The following is a 17486-nucleotide window of genomic DNA, read 5'->3' on the forward strand; positions in this document are numbered from 1 at the left end:
ATATTACAAAATTACATGTTTCTATTGCACTTTTTTAAATAAATTACAGATCTGAAATCTCTCGTTACATGATTCTCTATGTCTAATGTCAGTAACTATTATACACATTCAACAATTATCTACGTATTTGATCTACTACACTGAAACATACTAACTTTTAAAATACTGCTCAAATACAGTTACTGTACATGACTACTTTTCTGATTTGAGACTAAGCTAAATGTGGATGTTCAAGCACAAGTTATCTGCCTCTGCTTAAACATTTTCTCGTAGTTCTCAGAAACCATTGCAGTCAAATTAGGGTCTCCATATCCAATCTCTCCACCAAGTCTGGTAAAACAACAATCAAGCAAATGAATTTATTTTCTATTTCAAGATGTTCTAAGATGAAAAAATGGGACAGAACACAGAGAGGCAATGGGCGGGTAGTGGGAGAGAAAAAGAGATAATGCAATTAACCAGTAAAGTATGAAATTTACATACTTTGGGTCAAGTACAAGTTTCTGAACTTCTTTGATTGCTGAACTTGCTGCATAAAGAGATATCTTCCCCACCTGCATAAATGTCCAAAAATAAGTTAAGGACTTGAGATCTACGTGTCAATACAATATAAATGATAGGCATTATTTAAAGGAGAGAAAAATCGCACGCAAATGGTAATGAGAAAAAAGAGAACAATTATGTGCAACTATTTGCTTTGCTGACCTCCAAAACTTGAAGTTTTGCTTCATGTTCATTAGGTAGACGGCGAACCTCCTCTGCCAATCTTACAGCCTCTCCCAGGCTTTCAGGAGATAAGAAATCAAGGGCCAACTGAACAGTGGACTGAAATTTTCAAAATATAGAGATGATCACATTACTACGACAAATTGGACACAGGAGAGTTCACAACGCTTTCATAAAACAAAAGGATTTCAAGTTTTATTTATCGAATTAAATAGTGTGATAATTGTATGGGCAGTTGTAATGAATACAGGCCAATCTATACAAAATATGGTTAAAAACCGCAGTAAATTAGTATGTTAGTCCAAAAAGAACAGTAGTGTAAATGTTATTTTAGTTATTATAATTCCTAAAGAGTTGACCCCTTTAGTTAAGACTTAAGAGTTCAGGCCCTACACAAAAAATTCATATTATAAATTATATTGGCCTCCTTAAGCTTTGTCCATATCACATTAGTTTAACTCCCCTCTAATGGCAAAGGCAGGTTTGTATAATTTCTAAATCAAAAGACAAGAGGGGTAGGTGCATGTAATTTGGGGAAATCTTATGAAGATCGGTGTTATTAATCTAAGAAATATTCCATCTCCAGTCAAGCCAAATACTTAAATTGTGACCTCAGTACACAAGAACGTAGGTGCAACTCCAAGCTCTTAACCTGCAATTGTAAAGTTCTTTCAACAGACAGATGGGGTAACATTAACTTTGGGTTTGTGAAGGAAAACTCCACCCAGAAAAACAACTACCAAAGTTATCAAAGGACTTGTATCAATATACTAATAGATCATCAACAGAACATAATAAACAAAGTCAACTAACACTGTTAATTGGTTTCAATTTCAAATAGGCTGAACGGGAAAACTACAAACTAACTTAGGCATTCATATAGGATACTTCCTATATAATTTAAATTACATGAGTTATGCTACTATCAGCACTGACATATCACTCTTTAACTCAGTTACTAGATTAAATATTTCGCAATAACTATATAGATAAAATTAAGGGTCTTGCTAACAAGTGCCCTTAGGGCACTTGTTAAGGATACAAAAATGGAAATAATTGGTAAATTTTTAAGTAGAAAAAGTTACTTTATAAAATTTCAATGCATTGAATGCACCATTTCCAAAACAAAATTTCTTCTTTGGACTTCTTAACAAGTGCCCTTAGCCCTAAGGGCACTTGTTAGCATTTCCCTAATATTATTAATAATGGTAGACACTTAATCAGATGAAAATTTCATCCTTTGAATGTAGTTCAAGTAACGGGTATAAAGTGAACTAACAAGGAAAATGAACTCACCTGAACATTTCTTGCTTGAAAAGGGCAACCAGCAGGAACAAATATAGCTTCCCCCAAATTCTGTTCAAATGACCACGGCTCCACTCCTACTTAGGAAAGACAATAATCACATTAGAAAGGAAGAAGATAAATAAAATCAATTATTTTCCGAAATTTTAGTCTACCCACAATTTGGCACAATAGTATTAAGCTTTTATTGATAAATAATGCATGTGTTCAAATTTCTCTCAGATACCTCAATTAGACCTCATAGAAGTTCTTTTTGCCTGAAAATGTATTTTCCCATTATATTTGTGGCAAAACATTGAAAAACATAATGAAGACTGTAGACAGATACTGACACAGGATGCATCAACCCAGTAATACAGGAAAAGCATGTGATGAATGAAAAGTAAGGATGAAAAGGGAAAAGAGTTTTGAGCATTTTGATGGGAGATGACAGCTAAGGGAGTGACCTAAAGATTTGGAAAGGTTTTTGAAGACAGGAAGGGGATAATGTTCCCACTGCCCCAATCACCGCCGAAACGGAGGACGGGGGAGAAGATAAAGTGTTTATTGGTAAATCTCATTTATCTTACCTCCAAAAAAACTTGGTAACAATTTCACTAATTTCCTTACATAATCAAACAAGAGGAAGTTACTAACTACACCCTTCCCTTCCTCTTGGCTCAAAACTTCAAATATAGCACGTCAGGAATGGTTCTCCTCGTATTCACTTCCCTTCATAAATAATTAAACTCCCAAACAAAGGGAGTTGAAGGGGAGGGGACCCTTGACACAGCAGTTACCATTGCCACCATGTGACTAAACGATCACAGGTTTGAGTCGTGAAATCAGCATCTGGCAAGTGCAAGGCAAGGGTTCCACAATAGGTCCTATATGGTGGGAGCTTATAGTCCAAATAAGAAGAATTATTTTGTTCAGCTTCCACCATTGTTGTTGCCCACCATTAAAATAAACTGTAGAAATTGTCAACTTTGTGGGAGTGATGAAGTCCAAATGGGAGGGACACTATACAGTTTCACCTGCTCCAGCCTAACCAACTACTACTATATCTACCGCTTAACAATTCATAACAACAAAATTAAGATCTTACCAAATTCTTCCTTCAACTTTCTTTTATGGTGCCGGTCAAGAAAAATAGCTCCACCATAAAGAGGCCATGTAACCTTGAATCCAGGGTAAAATTACCATCAGCAACAAAATATCAAAACAAGTAATATAACCAAAAAAATGGCATGAAATGTCATTTCAATTGTTTTGTAAGACTTAAAATTTACTTACTATATCATCTGAATTCCCAAACTCCTTCCAATGCATTTTCAAATATTCAGTCACCTTTGGAACATCCTGCCGACGAAAGACATCCCAAAGAACTCCAGGATGTGTTATCTCAGAGACGTCTCCATTTTCTCTTAATGGAATTTCAGAATTGACCAAATTCCCTTCAGCACTAGAATAAACTTCAACCCCTTGATCCATAGTCGAATCTTTCTGGTCTGATTCTAAATCCAGTCCATTAATTTTTGTATAAAAGGATGAATCGGGTGAACTCGCTCTTGAACATATATCTGGATCCCCATGAGATTCTTTCTCCTCAGATTCCTTAGAAGTTTTCTGCATCATTTCAACGTTTGTCCGCTGCCAGTCCTTCAGCTTTACTTCACTTGAATGAACCAAAAGGTACACCTGTTGGAAAACAGTAAATTTAGTGTAAAAAAAACAGTACGGTTGTTACTTCACTCATATAGCAAACTACTTTCCTTTTCTTTCTTCAAATAAATCAAAATTCTAACATTTCACTCTAGAAAATGTAGCAGGAAAAGGAGACAGATAGACAAAAATGTAGTAGTACTTTACAGTGTTTGGGTAAACAGTTCACATGTTTGGGCATTTGAATTTAAACGGCACAGTGTTAACAATCGAAAGCTGCGGATGTATAATTACAAATATAATAAAGGCTTAATTGCACTTGTGGCCCCCTAAGTTAATTATGCAATTTTGAGCCCACACAACCCCCCCCCCCCCCCCCCCCCCTTTTGTATTTAGTAGTCCCTAATGTGTATTTTGACCTGAAAAATGCTGACATGGTCATTCTTTACAGGTGCCGAATTGTTATTGGACAAATTGAAATTTAAGAACTTGACTAAAAATGAATATTAGTAAATAAAAAAATGAGGGTACGTGATAGAATCTCCTTTTCTTCATCACTTCACTCTCATATGCTCTCTTTCTTACTAAGAGAGTTCTCTTCATCTCAAGACTCAGCCCTTCCTCACTCTCATGAGGTATTATTCTCTTCAATTGCTCCACATTCTTGCAATGTGCAAATTCCCTCACAACACAAACAAAAAAAGGGACTTACGGGATTATAATTTCGGATCAGAATTGGAACTAAAAAATAACTAGATTTGATAGATATAAATATAAATATAGATTATAAACAAATAGAAAACGAGAGATTTTTACATGAAAAGAAGAAATCGAAAGTAGAAATGAACGAGGATTGTTGAATAATATATGGTTTATAGAGAAGAAGAGGAAGAAGATTCGTAAACACAGTGATGTGAGTTACGCAATTAAACAACACCATTATGGACGAGCATGAAGGTATATATGGGTTCAGCTATTGCTTAGTTCTCGGTTTGGGGACAGTCACATACCCTCCTCACTTTTGAGGTTTTCTTTGTAATTTACTAAAATTTACTTGTTAATCAATTTTTTAAATTTCAGTACATCCAAGAACAATCTAACCACCTATAAAAATTGGCCATGTCAGCATTTTTTGGGTCAAAATACACATGAGGGTCTACTAAATGCAAAAGGGGGTAAAAGTGGGGGATTAAAATCACACAATTGAAACTAAGGGCGTCATACACTTTAAAATTTGTGGGGGCCAAAAGTGCGATTAAGCCTATGAATATAATAAACAGCTTGCATGCATTTATCAGAAAATTTAGAGAATAAATACATAACTAAGCATAAATTAACAGTCAATTATCAAATTAATACACTTGAAATTTAAACCAAAACTATAATGAAGTTGCAGTTTGTAAAATAATATGTATCCACTCAAACTCAAAAGTGCATATCTTGGGTTAATGAGGATGGAGAAATATACCATGTCACGCATATTGAAGTGGAGTTTTGTCACAGAATCACCTCTGCCAAGTTCGTCACTAATCCCATAAGATATATATATCTTGGGTCCTACATCATTCTGCAAGGAGTAATGAGGCAATTTAGCTGCAACATTAAGAAGGCCCCACTTGGAGTGTATATACTGAAGTAAAGGCAGTTTGCTGATAAATTCAGGTCTTTGGTACAAAAGAAATTCTTCAGATGCACGAGGTGTAGGCCAATCCTTCAGCTTCAATATTTGTGGCCAACCATTTTCAAGAATACGCCCCTCAGAATATCCTTTCATGAACTGATTAAGCTCGATATCAATCTATCAATAGAAAGAAAATAATCAGCTATAAAGTAGAGTAATTTAAAAAATAATCAACTAGTAAAGACAGAGGCAATAGAAAATCAATACAATTTCAACTGCCAAAAAGAGATCTACAGATGTGTACCTCGGACCCATCTAAGCAATCTATGGCCTTAACCATTCTGTTATCATCTTTCATATTCTCATCTGTTGTCTCAAGAATCCCTCTCCATATGACCAATGGGTCCCAGCTTGAAATTGATGACCTATCAAATACTTGCTTAACGATGATGGGCTCACCAGTTTTCCAGTGTGTTCTAAACATGCCAATCCCATCAGTTTTGAGTTCTTCAGATGTTGGACAATAAAGATAATTATCATTGCTAGCCTCTCTTTGAGAATATTGGCAAAGTCTGAGAGCATTCAATCCGGTTTCTGGCGGACCATCAGCATCACTCGTTCTGCATCCACTAACCATTTCCTCTACATTTTTTACCAATTTTGCGACCCAATTCATCTTGAAAATCCGACTTAAATTTAATGATGAATAACCACAACCACCATACTCCTTAGGGGGGCATGGAATACTTCCATTGTCATTGGATCTCCAGTGAGGAAACTTGCTTAATATGTTTCGATCAGTAGTTTTTGCATGCTCAGTTTGAGGTTCTTCACTCTGATGTAAAGTAGCTTCCCGAAGATCTCGACAACAAATAAGGCACAAATCATATGAACAACTTGGGCAGCGTCGATGATAATCAGTGATAGGTATCCTACATAAATTGCTGCAAGAAAACAAAACAACATAAATAATTAGCCATATACTACAAACAAATAGGGAACATCTTCTCATGATGCTTCTGCACCCATAAAAACCATCAATTTCAATATAAGTGTCATAGATGTACCAGCACATCTGCTCGTCTGCATTCAACTTTGTCCTTGGAAGATCTATTTCAGCACCTGTGAAAGAAACCATTATTTCCACGTCGTCAAATACTAGTACACTCAAGAAAAAAGTAAAGTACAGTCAAATACCAACGGCAGTTCAAGGCTGCAAGCAAACCCAAATAAACTTTAAAATACATCTTACCACGCAACTTCTTTTCAAGTTCAACTTCAAAACATTGTTCTCGGTGGATCTGCTTTACCACGGGAAGCACTGAAGAGAGCAACACGTGCAAATACTGTAACTTATCCAGTACAGGTATCTCACGTATCCGAACCTTAATATCAGCAAAACCATAAATTTTATTGACCAGAAAAGGAATTGCATATGCAAAACTTTGAACGTGTGCATAATCAAATGGTATGCTAGTAACTCTCAAAGTACCTTTATTGAATTATCACTCCGTAAGCAAATTTTACAATTGCATATACCACGACATGCAGGACATATCTTCTGAATTTCATCCAATGGAATGTCGGAATACCTGTAAAAAGCACACCATAACATGCAGTCACCATCGGGAAGTAAGGAGTGGTGAAAAAATCAACCGAAAGAAGGTATCTTCACTAAAATTGCGTGCTCACCATGTTGATATGCAGCTATCACAGTATCCTCTCCTATCACACTTAAGGCACCAAGTAACATCTTTAACATTCTTCCTACACTGATGGCAAGTCTGCCCGCCAGTTTCTTGAGAAGAATCCGATGTTCCATTAGAAAATTCCTACAAAGCAATTTTCAAAAAGCAACCTTTCAGTTCATCAACCTAACAAAACACTACCTCAGTTCCTAAATATAAGACCCTCTTGAGAAAATTCTTTATCCCTTTTTATAAAACCCCCTCTAAATTTTCAAGTGCATTAATTATTTCTTTACAAACATACCCCTAATTATTTTACATCTTTTTTGGACAATCAACAATAAATACTATTGTTAAAACATAAACCAACTCTCTCTCTCTCTTGAAGGATAAACCTTTAAGAACAATACTACTTAATAACTAACAAATTTAATACTAGTATCAACTTTGTTAATTCCAGTGATTTGGCCAATAGAGTCCTATATTTAGCGACGGAGGTAGTAGCTAGCCTAACCATACAAAACTTACAGTGTTGACATCAACATCCATGCTCCTGCCTGTCATTTTCCCAGCAGAATCGTCACCAGAAGCATGCTGTGAATCATTCGAGACCCAATTTTCTTCAAACAGAACAGCATCCTCATCAGGCGAAACATCACCACCATCACCAGGCTTGGAAACATTATTACCAGAAGAAGAACCAAGAACGCCCTCAGGAGTATACCGAAACTGATTCTTAGAAACCTTATCAAACAACTTCTTTCCAGAGGAAGTGGAAGAACGATGATTATTATTAATCGCAGTCGAAAGCGGAGCATCAAAATCATCACTCTTACTCTCCAAATTAACATCAGAATCAGGCTTAGATTTCTTGAGATTAGCTCTCATGGCGGAATTGGCTGCTCTTTTCTTCGCTTGAATGTAATGCTTCTCGCAAACGGTTTTATCTGGCATCGACATGGCTGTGCATCTCCATTGCTTCCCGTCTGATCTCTTGCAACGTAAATCGTCTGGAATTCCTACATTCTCATCGATGTTGTTGTTGTTGTTCGATCTTGCTTGATCCATTCTCTCTGAACAAGAAGAAAGTCACAATTGAATTGAGAAATTAAGTGAATTGAACTAAACCCTAGATAGAGAGAGAGAGAGAGAGAGAGAGAAACCCTAACGCGAAGTAGAGAGAGAATTGGGATTGGGATTGGGATTGTGGTTGTGGTGAGTTTGAAGGAAAAGGAACGAACCTGTTATTGAAAGTTGTTACGGTGTGAACATTTTGGGAATTTTTGTTATGTTGAAGAAGCGACGTCGTTTTAGTGATGGAATGCAGAAAGTAGATGGGTGTTTGGGTGTGATAAGAAAGTAGTAGCTTACTGTGTCTGTCTGTAAGTGCAGGCAGAAAAAGAGAAGGGATCACCATTCTTGCGTCTGCAGTATTATTTGGGATCATAGGCAAAAATAACACTAATATTTTTTACTTTTTTTTTGACTTTTTTCTTTGACAAAAAAACAGTTTTTTTCAGGAAAAAATAGTTTTTTTCACTTTTGTCACATACTAAAATAATCAACTAACTTTGTTATTTTTTATATCATTATTTATTTTTTTCCTATAATATATTTAATTTTTTTTATCATATTTCATTAATTTCACTCTGATAAATAATCAAGGTTGCATTGAGCTTTAAACACAACAAGTAAACGTATTGAAATTTGTCAAAGAAAAAAATAAGTAAACATTGAAAATTATCCTCTAAATGTGACAGTGGAGAAATTCGTTAGTTAAGTTAGTTCGAGTTATTATAAACCTATAAAATCTCTATAACTTTATTAAGATTTATCATTGATGAAATCACTAGAAATGTAAATATTTTGAGAGCTTTGATTTATAAGTATTCTTACTATAACAATTAATGTAGTAAAAAAATACCATAATAATAAATCTCATATCTGAAGATTGTATTTTTAGGGTTGGATTCGTGCCTAGATCTCTTACCAAGTTGAAAAAAAATCTTCATATGATCATGTGCCTCATTTATCAATTTTGCCGTCTTAACTCCAAATTTTAGATAAAAAACTCTTTAGTAATATGGGAGTTTTCTCTTGATTGAAACTCATTAACAATTTGAGTCAGATATATAGTTTTGATTCATCAAAAAAAATTCTTCCTTTTACTAATACTTATGAATATGTGTATGATCCATCAATATTTTTTAAATTGATATTGGTATATATATATATATATATATATATATATATATATATAGAGAGAGAGAGAGAGAGAGAGATATTTTTAGGGATCAAAGTTCTCCGTTTATATTTTTCTTTTTTAATGAAAATAGACAGTGAGATCAAGAGAGATAAAGAATTAGGAGAGGAAATGATAAAAAAGATATCTTTCACTTATTTGAAGTGTAGAACTACTAGTCTAAAGGTTTATAGTTTGAATCATGAAGGAAGAAGTGGAGGAGACTATTAATCTCCTTAAAAAAGAAAAGAGACTATTATAACGTGGAAAATATTTGAAGAATTTATCAAAGCACCCTAAAACTCTTTTCTACCAGTTCATAAAAATAAAAAAATAAAAAAATAAAAAAAAGTCTTCCATTTGAGTTGTAGTCTATACTTTCTTCCATTTCGCTTTTCTCCTTTCTTTTTCTCCCAAAACCTACCGTTCCCTTCAAAAGTTCCAAATAGATGCTTGTTAGCATTGGCCTTAAAAATTTACATTAATTTTCTCAATGTCATTTAGCTTCCAACTTATCCACTTAACACAAACTCTACTAACTTGAATTAAGATAAGCATCTCGGGGAGCACTCAAAATAAATAATCTTAATCGAATTTATAATTATAGAGGTCATCTGGCAATATGAAGGGACTTCACTATTTTGATCTACAATATTTGGAAATAACATTACAACAAAATTGTGGAGCCTCTTCCAAGTTATAAGGCTCTGTACGAAAAGAGCAACCCTATCAAATTGCCTTTGTCTTTTTGTGTTTTTGTCTATCACCATTGCTTTTGCCATTGCTTGCACCGTCCTTTTTAAAACCTTTGTGCGGTTTTTTTGATACCTGAAGAAAATTGTAATCCATCAGTTATATACAGAATACAAAACAAAATACAAAGAAAGTACAAGACACTCTCATTGAGTAATTTTAGATACCATTTTTTACACATGCACATAAAATATAATAGCTCTATTCAAAGGTTATTTTCATCTGTACAAAGGTCCAGCTGTCCACAAAGTTTTATAGAGGATCATACCCCGGCAGAGATGGCCATCAGAGGGTCACCGCCTTTCCTTGATTTTCTCTTGGATCCCCGTCGGTGATTATTATTTCCCATTGCATCTCTTGTAAGCTTAACCATTGCCCTTGCTTCTTTTGTTGTTTTGTCTATTAGGTAATCTGGGACATCGCGAAGGTGTGGAGGAGGAGCAGTTTTGCTCAAAACTTTGTCATGTTTCAATAGATCTGCTCAAATAAAATTTCAAAGGTTGAAGTTTAACTTCTTCAAACATGAAAAAGGCAAAAATAAATGCTAACAATACATACAGTAACAATAAAATGAACCAATAACATTACCTAAGTCTCTTGGATTAGTTTGAAAGTGAGCCGTCAGCCTAAAATGGAAAAACAAAGGTGAGCAGGAATGGATTAGAAGATCAAAAAAAGTTAAGATCAGAGTTACAAATCTCGAGCATAACGCATTCAATACCAGGGACTTACTTTGCAGAGTTCAAAATTTCATTCCTCAAATCCTGGGCTCGTGATTCTCGGACAGCAATTTTAGTTACACTCTTTGCAACATCCTGCAAAACAATGCCAATCATCAATACAGTTTACAAAGCAGCTAGAGTGCCAAAATATCATCTATATATTTTCATTTGAAATTAAAAAAATAACTGCAAAGACGTGGAAGATGCTAGTAAATCTAAATATTCGCAAGTCTAACAGAGACAGAAACGACATGGTATTCAATCATAAAAATAATGTTTATTGTTTGACTGAACACAAAGGGGAAGACTGTGTTTGGTAGCTAGAATCAGAGAAGATAGATCAATTGGTTATTTTAATACCCTATTATAATCCAATGTTTGTTAAGTCAATGTGACACGATAGGATAACCTTACCGAGTAGGCTTGCCCTAATACTAACATATACCCTAAGGAGCTGGATTTAAGATGAATGGGATAGTATATTATTTTCCCTTTCCACCGTTGTATGTGACTCCCTCTCCCTTCTCCTCCATGACAACACACGCTGCCGGATACCTTCCACCACCTCCATCCAGCACCCTCCGCCAATTCTAACACCTTGAGCTGAAGCTGCCACAAGGTACTCCCGATCGCCACCTGGCATTATCCACCACGACCTATGCTATTCCAAAGCTTGTTTTTGCTTCCCAGCTTCGTCCACTGGTGCAAAACACCGCTCGCTATTCGTCGCCCAACACCATCGCCAAAATCACTTGTCATCACCACTTGACACCCTCCATTTTTTTTATCATACAGTATCATCATTGTCTAGTACCCACCTCAAAAACAAAATAGGACAACGGTGACAGAATACTGTGTGTGCATCAGATAGGAATAGGGTATCCTTGTCTAGTCCACCTCAAACACAAAATAGGGAACAATGACATAATACTGTGTGTGCGTTAGATAGGAATAGGAAAAGATCCATATTAAGCCCATACCCGTTCCTATTCTTATCTGTATCCTATCATGGAAACCGTATGAGGCCTAAAAGTATTGAAACATAATACAAGATGAGATAATTTCATTTTTAAACTAAAGATTCATAATCAGTTTTCTTTTGTTTCACAAAAAAAATATTCAAAGCTCTCATTGGTTGATGCATCGATGATATTTTTGTTGAGAGTATGGGGAAACGATAACTCACCTCAGCCCTATACCGTAGAGATTCAACTGCACTCTTGGTGAGTAAGGGAAACTCTGCAATTGAGTTTGAGCCGTTGTTTTCATTGTCCCCAACAAAAGATCTTACTTCTTCAAAGGTATCCATCTCATCTGTAGAAACCTACAAGGAAACAAGGAAAATCTAAATGTCAGGGTTATGTAGCTTGGATGTCAATAGTATATACCAAAAGAACAACACGGATTAGAGAGCAAAAAATCAAAGAGTCGCAATACTTTGCAAAATTTACTTGGTGGAAAAGAGGAGTTTTGTTTGTCTTACAAACTTACCAAGGAGATAGAAGTACCAGAACTGTATGCTCTTCCCGTGCGTCCAATTCGATGTACGTATCCTGTCACACTGCGGGGCATTTCAAAGTTTATAACCTGTTCATCAGCAAGAGAAAGCAGTAAGTAAATGATTTCAGTGAACATGGCAATCTCCATGGCAATCTCCCAATGAAACGGAGATATGAATCAGAAGATGAAATCTACCATGGTATACAACTCTTATTATAATTACACATGTAGATCAATAATAATTTCAAACATACACACCAGACAAAAACATGTCAGAAAGAGATATAAGAGTTGGCATGCATACCGTGTATACATTTTTGAAGTCAATTCCCCTTACTACTCCGAATTCAGAATCTAATTTTAGCTTTGTATATTTTCTAGACTTTTTTGATCCAACAATATTTTCCTTAGGTGCTTCATCCTTCTCCGTTGACTGGCTGATATCTGTCGCAATTAGATAATCAAATAGGCCGGCATTGAATTCCTGATGAAAATAAGCTCATCAAAATCATGTAATAAAATGTCAAGCGTATATCTATAAATAAATCAATGAATGAATGAATAATAATAATAATAATAATAATAATAATAATAGTAATAGTAATAATAATAATAATAATAATAATAAATCCACGTTTAAGAACACGAGGATTTATATTGTTCAAACATCTAATGTTTTTCAATTTTAATTTGCAAAATGCCATCTAATTTTCAATTAATTATGCTCGGAGGTTTTGATGAAAACAAAAAAGTATTCTATAAAAACTTGGCAAAATAGAAAACAAGATGACATTTTGGTAATTACAAGTAAAAATAAAAAAGAAAATAGAATATGTTTCTCCAAACCAAAATCACCATAAAATAGAATATGTTTCACTAGTAGGAACATGTCATAGAACTGGGTTAAGTCGAAAAACCTTAGCAGCTATAATACCAAAAGACGGAAGTGGATAAAATTACATACCTCAAGAATATGGAGACGGGAATTCTGAGGCAATTCAGCATTTAAAACAGCCGACTTGATCCCAAACTAGAAGGATAGAGAGGGCAAAGATTAAAAAATGAGAGAGGAAGAAGTGATGAAAACAAAATAACCTCAGATGCAAAACTATAAATGTTCAGACTGGTGGAAGGAGTGTGGTTGAGGAAATAATTGTAACTAATAAACAAGATTTTCCTGAGTTGAGCAAAACTCCAAATCATTTTGAGCAGACATATTTAAGGCAACAAAAAATTCAGATTACAGAAAATATGCTTATTGATTATTATCCATTAAACTGATGCAGTCTAAATATCAATGTGAATTGTTAAAAAAATGTGCCAATATCAGTATATGACATGTAGTATGATATAACATGTAAGATTGGATGGATTAAATTTAATTGATGAATACAAAAAGATGCAAATGCTGTCAATAATCATCTATACCAAAATCTCAAGCTGTTAAATATAGGTTCTTGAATGGTTTTACATCTTAGAAAGCCCTCTCACATAAGAACTATTTGAGCTTTAATCATGAACAAAGTCATAGGTCCACTCTACCATGTGATAAAATTTAACTTTTATTACAAAGAATGGGCATGACCAAGTTCAAATTCTTGACCACTTAGAAATATAATCTTTAATATAATGCCATTGGCCAACTATGCCGGGTGCATAAACCTGTTAGGTGAAAACTTATCAATGATAAATGTCTGGCACATACCTTCTCCAAAAATAGTTTCAATCTGAAACTCGTATCTATGTTATTAGTGAATATCAGAACTTTCTTTTGGACTAACTCCAACTTCAACATAGCAAGGATGTAGAGCAACTTATCATTGGCAGGACAATAGATCTGATAAAAATATTCAAAGAAAATGGTTAAAAGTGTATCAGCTACACAGGAAAAAATGTTGAACCAGAAGAAAAAATATGTAAATGAAAGAAGTATATTGGAAAATAATAATATAATTGTAAAGCTCTTTTCCTACTTAATTAAACCTTTCCTTGCCAAAAACTATGGTTCTTAACCTCTTGGTCTGATACAAGACAGATCCCAAATATAGAAAAAAGAAGGCGGTCTCCCGTCTCCAAAGAAAGATATGATACAATATATAAAGATTTAACTTCACCGCAATTAACATTACAATATCAAGAAGACATGTAGAAAATTTATAGAATGTCTTACCCAGAACTGCTGAACATTTTTAGGGATGACCTCATCCTTACGGTTTCCCACTTCAGGCAGAGTCAAGATAACGGGGTTGTGTAACATCAACTTTTTTAGTTTGTCAACATCGTCACTGCAGAAGAAAACATTTCGTTAGAAACAATTGCAAATGGACATGATTCTACAGAAGACTAATCCTAAAATAATATCACATAACGGTCATTCATACACAGCAATACACTAAGCCAGTACAAGTTTACAGAGATAAACACTTCTCCGATAGAAAGTATATTATACAACCTTCAAAAGTGCAAAAAGATCATTATGCCAGTTTCTAATTTCTTAATATGAACTATAAAGAAATGATGGGCTAAAACTATTAAATAAAAAGCTTAATAGCAGTTTTGGCCCCCTATGTTTCAAGAAGTTGCGATTTTGGCCCCCTAACAAAATAAAATACAAAACTGCCGCTTAAGAATTTACCCCTTTGCAGTTTTGGCCCCAGGCCAATTTTGACCAAGTCAATGCACACGTGGACGCCACGTGTGTAACTTTTTTAATTAAAAAAATATATTTTTTAATTTGTAATAATTATAAAAATAAAAATAAAAATACACATGTGGCGTCCACGTCAGCTCTGACTTGGTCAAAATTGGCCTGGGGGCCAAAATTGCAAAAGGGGCAATACTTAGGGGGCAGTTTTGTATTTTATTTTGTTAGGGGATCAAAACTGTTATTAAGCCTAAATAAAAATTTAAAAAATTGAGGAATGAGGGATGTAGCATCCACGTCCACATTATATTACAAAGCATCTGAGCAAAAAGATAATATATATATATATGATAAGAGGGTGAAAGACAAATGACACACCTTGATGTTGCAGACATAAGAAGACACTGGCAACTTCTGGGTATGTGAGGTGTTAAAGCTTTTATGTCATTTTCATACCCATATGATAATAGAAGATCTGCCTGAAAAGATTATTTTGGATACCGATCAGGTCATGGCACATAGACAATTGGAACAATTAACAACTGTTCAATGTCTACTTGAATTGGCATGAATAAATCAAAGAGTTTTAGTCTCCCTCTATTATAGCTATTTGAGATTCAGGTACCCCAAATAATTTGAGTGAAGTTTATCTCTTAAAAAAAAATTATGTCAGTGATTAAATCTCTCCATCATTTTCCTTCCACTTAAAACCTCAAATTCTGCTTTTCTAGTCAAAACAAAATTTAAACCTTCTTACATCCAAAATATCAAATTTCACTCAATAAAAAACAAAACTGAATCATTTTTTTTTATCAAATCTTCATTACATTTCTTAAAGTTCAAAACTTTTGCCCTTGTTTTGACATAAAATACATAATACACTATCAAACATTTTGGATAGAAAATAAAACTGGATTGTGATTGAACTAAACACGGTTTTGATAACTAAAAGTCGTTGGTTCAAAATAACTTGAGTTATCAAAATCGTATTTAGTTCAAACTAGAGAAATCAAAAGTATAGATAATCCAAAATTAAAATTAACAATAATTTGGATATCAAGTTGTGTAACTATTAACGAAAAGAAGTAACATTAGGTTTTATCTGATTCACCTCATCAAGAACTAGAGTTTCAAGAGAACCATTAATGGATGCTGCCTGAAGTACTGAGTTAGACAAACACTTGGCTATGCAAGCAGGAGTGGAGATTAAAACATCGGGAGGCCCAACCAATGCTGCTTGCTGCAAACACAAATTTTAGACCATTAGAACAATCATCAAACCGTATTCTAAAATAAATAGAATTCATAGTATTGACATTCATATTTGAACCTACTCAGAGCTGGAGACACTTGTATCCCTTCCAGCTCTATAGTAAATACAGCTCTAAATCTAATATTTACGCATGGTGGGGGTGGGGGGGGGGGGGGATAAGATAAAAGTGAAGGAAGTTCTCACAGCCATGTAACTTAACAAGGTAACAAACTTATAAATTACATGTAAGTTTGCTCAAAAAATCTTTCGCACTGATGCACACAGTTGAAATGTGCAGTTCATCTTTTTCTCTCGTGTTTTTTATTTAATAGTGATGGAGTAAATACTCAAACTGATCCATCATAAAAGATACTGAGTGTGGCTTGATCGCTAAGAAACGCAAAATACCAATTTGGTCTTTATAATTTTTACAAGTGAGTCAAATTAGCCATTTTTAGAATTATTTTTTTTTCCAAGACATTTTAATCTAGGGCCTAATTCGATCAACATTGTCTCATATTCACCATTTCTAATCCAAATTGGGGTGCTAATCATGGCCCCTCATGACGTTAAATTCCTAGCTCAGCGCCTAAAGCTACCCCTTAGTAAGTAACATTTACAATAACAAAAATCATAAAGAGCATAACGAACCAAGTCAGTAGCAAGCATATTGCTATTCAACTGCACAGCTTTGAGCGGAACTTTGCATAGCTCAAGGAGTGACTTCACTTCCACATATATCTGAAAAATCAAATATCAAAATATAAAATCAAGAAATAGCTAGATTTATATACAACTGAAATGAACTAAATCAATTAAAAAAGCATGAAAATTGAAACACTGTAAACAAAAAAGCACTGACAATTATAATAGAAATTGAAACAAAGGAATGCACCTGTTGGCATAGTTCACGACTAGGTGCGAGAACGAAAACATTAGGAGCTAGTTTCTTCCTATCAACATTAGCAGTAAACAGTTTCTGAAGCAATGGAAGAAGATAAGCAAGTGTTTTTCCAGAACCAGTTTTTGCGCGAGCAACGACGTCTTTACCTTCGAGAATCAACGGAATAGCAACGTGTTGAATTGGAGTAGGTTTCTCAATTCGTTTCTTCAGTAAAGCGCGAACGAGACGTGCGTCTAACCCTAGCTCTTCGAAGCTTCGGTCCTCGTCTATTTCTTGTTCTGTGTGCTCACGTGTGGTTTCATTCGAGTTTTTGGTTGCTCCGGCGGCCATTACTGGTTGCAGCTAATAGAAGGGATAAGTCGTTCGGAAATTGAATGTTCACCGGCGAAATGTAAATGCGGTCTCGCCGAGAAGGAAGAAGAAGACGAAGCTGTGTTAACTTTAGGTCAGTGCTGCCTCCTTCGTTTGATTTGTGCCATAATTTG

At 34.7% G+C, this 17486-nt stretch overlaps 2 protein-coding genes across 3 annotated transcripts; both read right to left on the minus strand.

The window, feature by feature from the left end:
* Nucleotide 1: 1 nt before the first annotated feature.
* LOC11405620 (lysine-specific demethylase JMJ25) lies at nucleotides 2-8415 on the minus strand. 2 transcript variants are annotated; one of them, XM_013613590.3, is made up of 14 exons: nucleotides 8226-8414; nucleotides 7513-8057; nucleotides 6989-7128; nucleotides 6789-6888; nucleotides 6549-6681; nucleotides 6364-6418; nucleotides 5601-6240; nucleotides 5144-5473; nucleotides 3307-3711; nucleotides 3119-3191; nucleotides 2023-2108; nucleotides 706-825; nucleotides 484-554; nucleotides 2-330 (listed from the first exon to the last, which is right to left on the minus strand). In XM_013613590.3, exons 2-14 carry the CDS (start codon nucleotides 8050-8052, stop codon nucleotides 231-233), a joined length of 2793 nt encoding a protein of 930 aa, XP_013469044.2. In that variant the 5' UTR covers nucleotides 8053-8057; nucleotides 8226-8414; the 3' UTR covers nucleotides 2-230. The 2 variants fall into 2 exon arrangements, 1 of the variants encoding a protein (XP_013469044.2); XR_003011573.2 differs by lacking the exon at nucleotides 2-330 and adding an exon at nucleotides 1338-1378 and having other exon boundaries at nucleotides 480-554; nucleotides 8226-8415.
* Nucleotides 8416-9652: 1237 nt separating this feature from the next.
* Nucleotides 9653-17486, minus strand: LOC11405934 (DEAD-box ATP-dependent RNA helicase 16). The gene is made up of 14 exons (XM_003591081.4): nucleotides 16993-17486; nucleotides 16749-16838; nucleotides 15957-16085; nucleotides 15224-15324; nucleotides 14372-14486; nucleotides 13907-14038; nucleotides 13166-13231; nucleotides 12506-12685; nucleotides 12193-12288; nucleotides 11888-12025; nucleotides 10712-10794; nucleotides 10568-10605; nucleotides 10248-10456; nucleotides 9653-10054 (listed from the first exon to the last, which is right to left on the minus strand). The coding sequence occupies exons 1-14, from the start codon at nucleotides 17329-17331 to the stop codon at nucleotides 9956-9958; spliced, it is 1815 nt and encodes a 604-aa protein (XP_003591129.1). The 5' UTR covers nucleotides 17332-17486; the 3' UTR covers nucleotides 9653-9955.

This window comes from Medicago truncatula, chromosome 1, assembly GCF_003473485.1.
Source record: "Medicago truncatula cultivar Jemalong A17 chromosome 1, MtrunA17r5.0-ANR, whole genome shotgun sequence".
Lineage (NCBI taxonomy): Eukaryota > Viridiplantae > Streptophyta > Magnoliopsida > Fabales > Fabaceae > Medicago > Medicago truncatula.

Excerpts from the sequence above, each read along its gene's own strand:
- LOC11405934 (XM_003591081.4), bottom strand. The coding sequence starts at position 17,331 with ATGGCCGCCGGAGCAACCAAAAACTCGAATGAAACCACACGTGAGCAC. Across the intron at positions 16,839-16,992 it reads GTCGTGAACTATGCCAACAG|ATATATGTGGAAGTGAAGTC; the intron begins GTGCATTCCTTT and ends TTGATTTTTCAG. Across the intron at positions 10,457-10,567 it reads AACTAATCCAAGAGACTTAG|ATCTATTGAAACATGACAAA; the intron begins GTAATGTTATTG and ends TTATTTGAGCAG.
- LOC11405620 (XM_013613590.3), bottom strand. The coding sequence starts at position 8,052 with ATGGATCAAGCAAGATCGAACAACAACAACAACATCGATGAGAATGTA. Across the intron at positions 3,192-3,306 it reads TTGGGAATTCAGATGATATA|GTTACATGGCCTCTTTATGG; the intron begins GTAAGTAAATTT and ends CCTGGATTCAAG. Across the intron at positions 331-483 it reads AAACTTGTACTTGACCCAAA|ACTTGGTGGAGAGATTGGAT; the intron begins GTATGTAAATTT and ends TTGTTTTACCAG.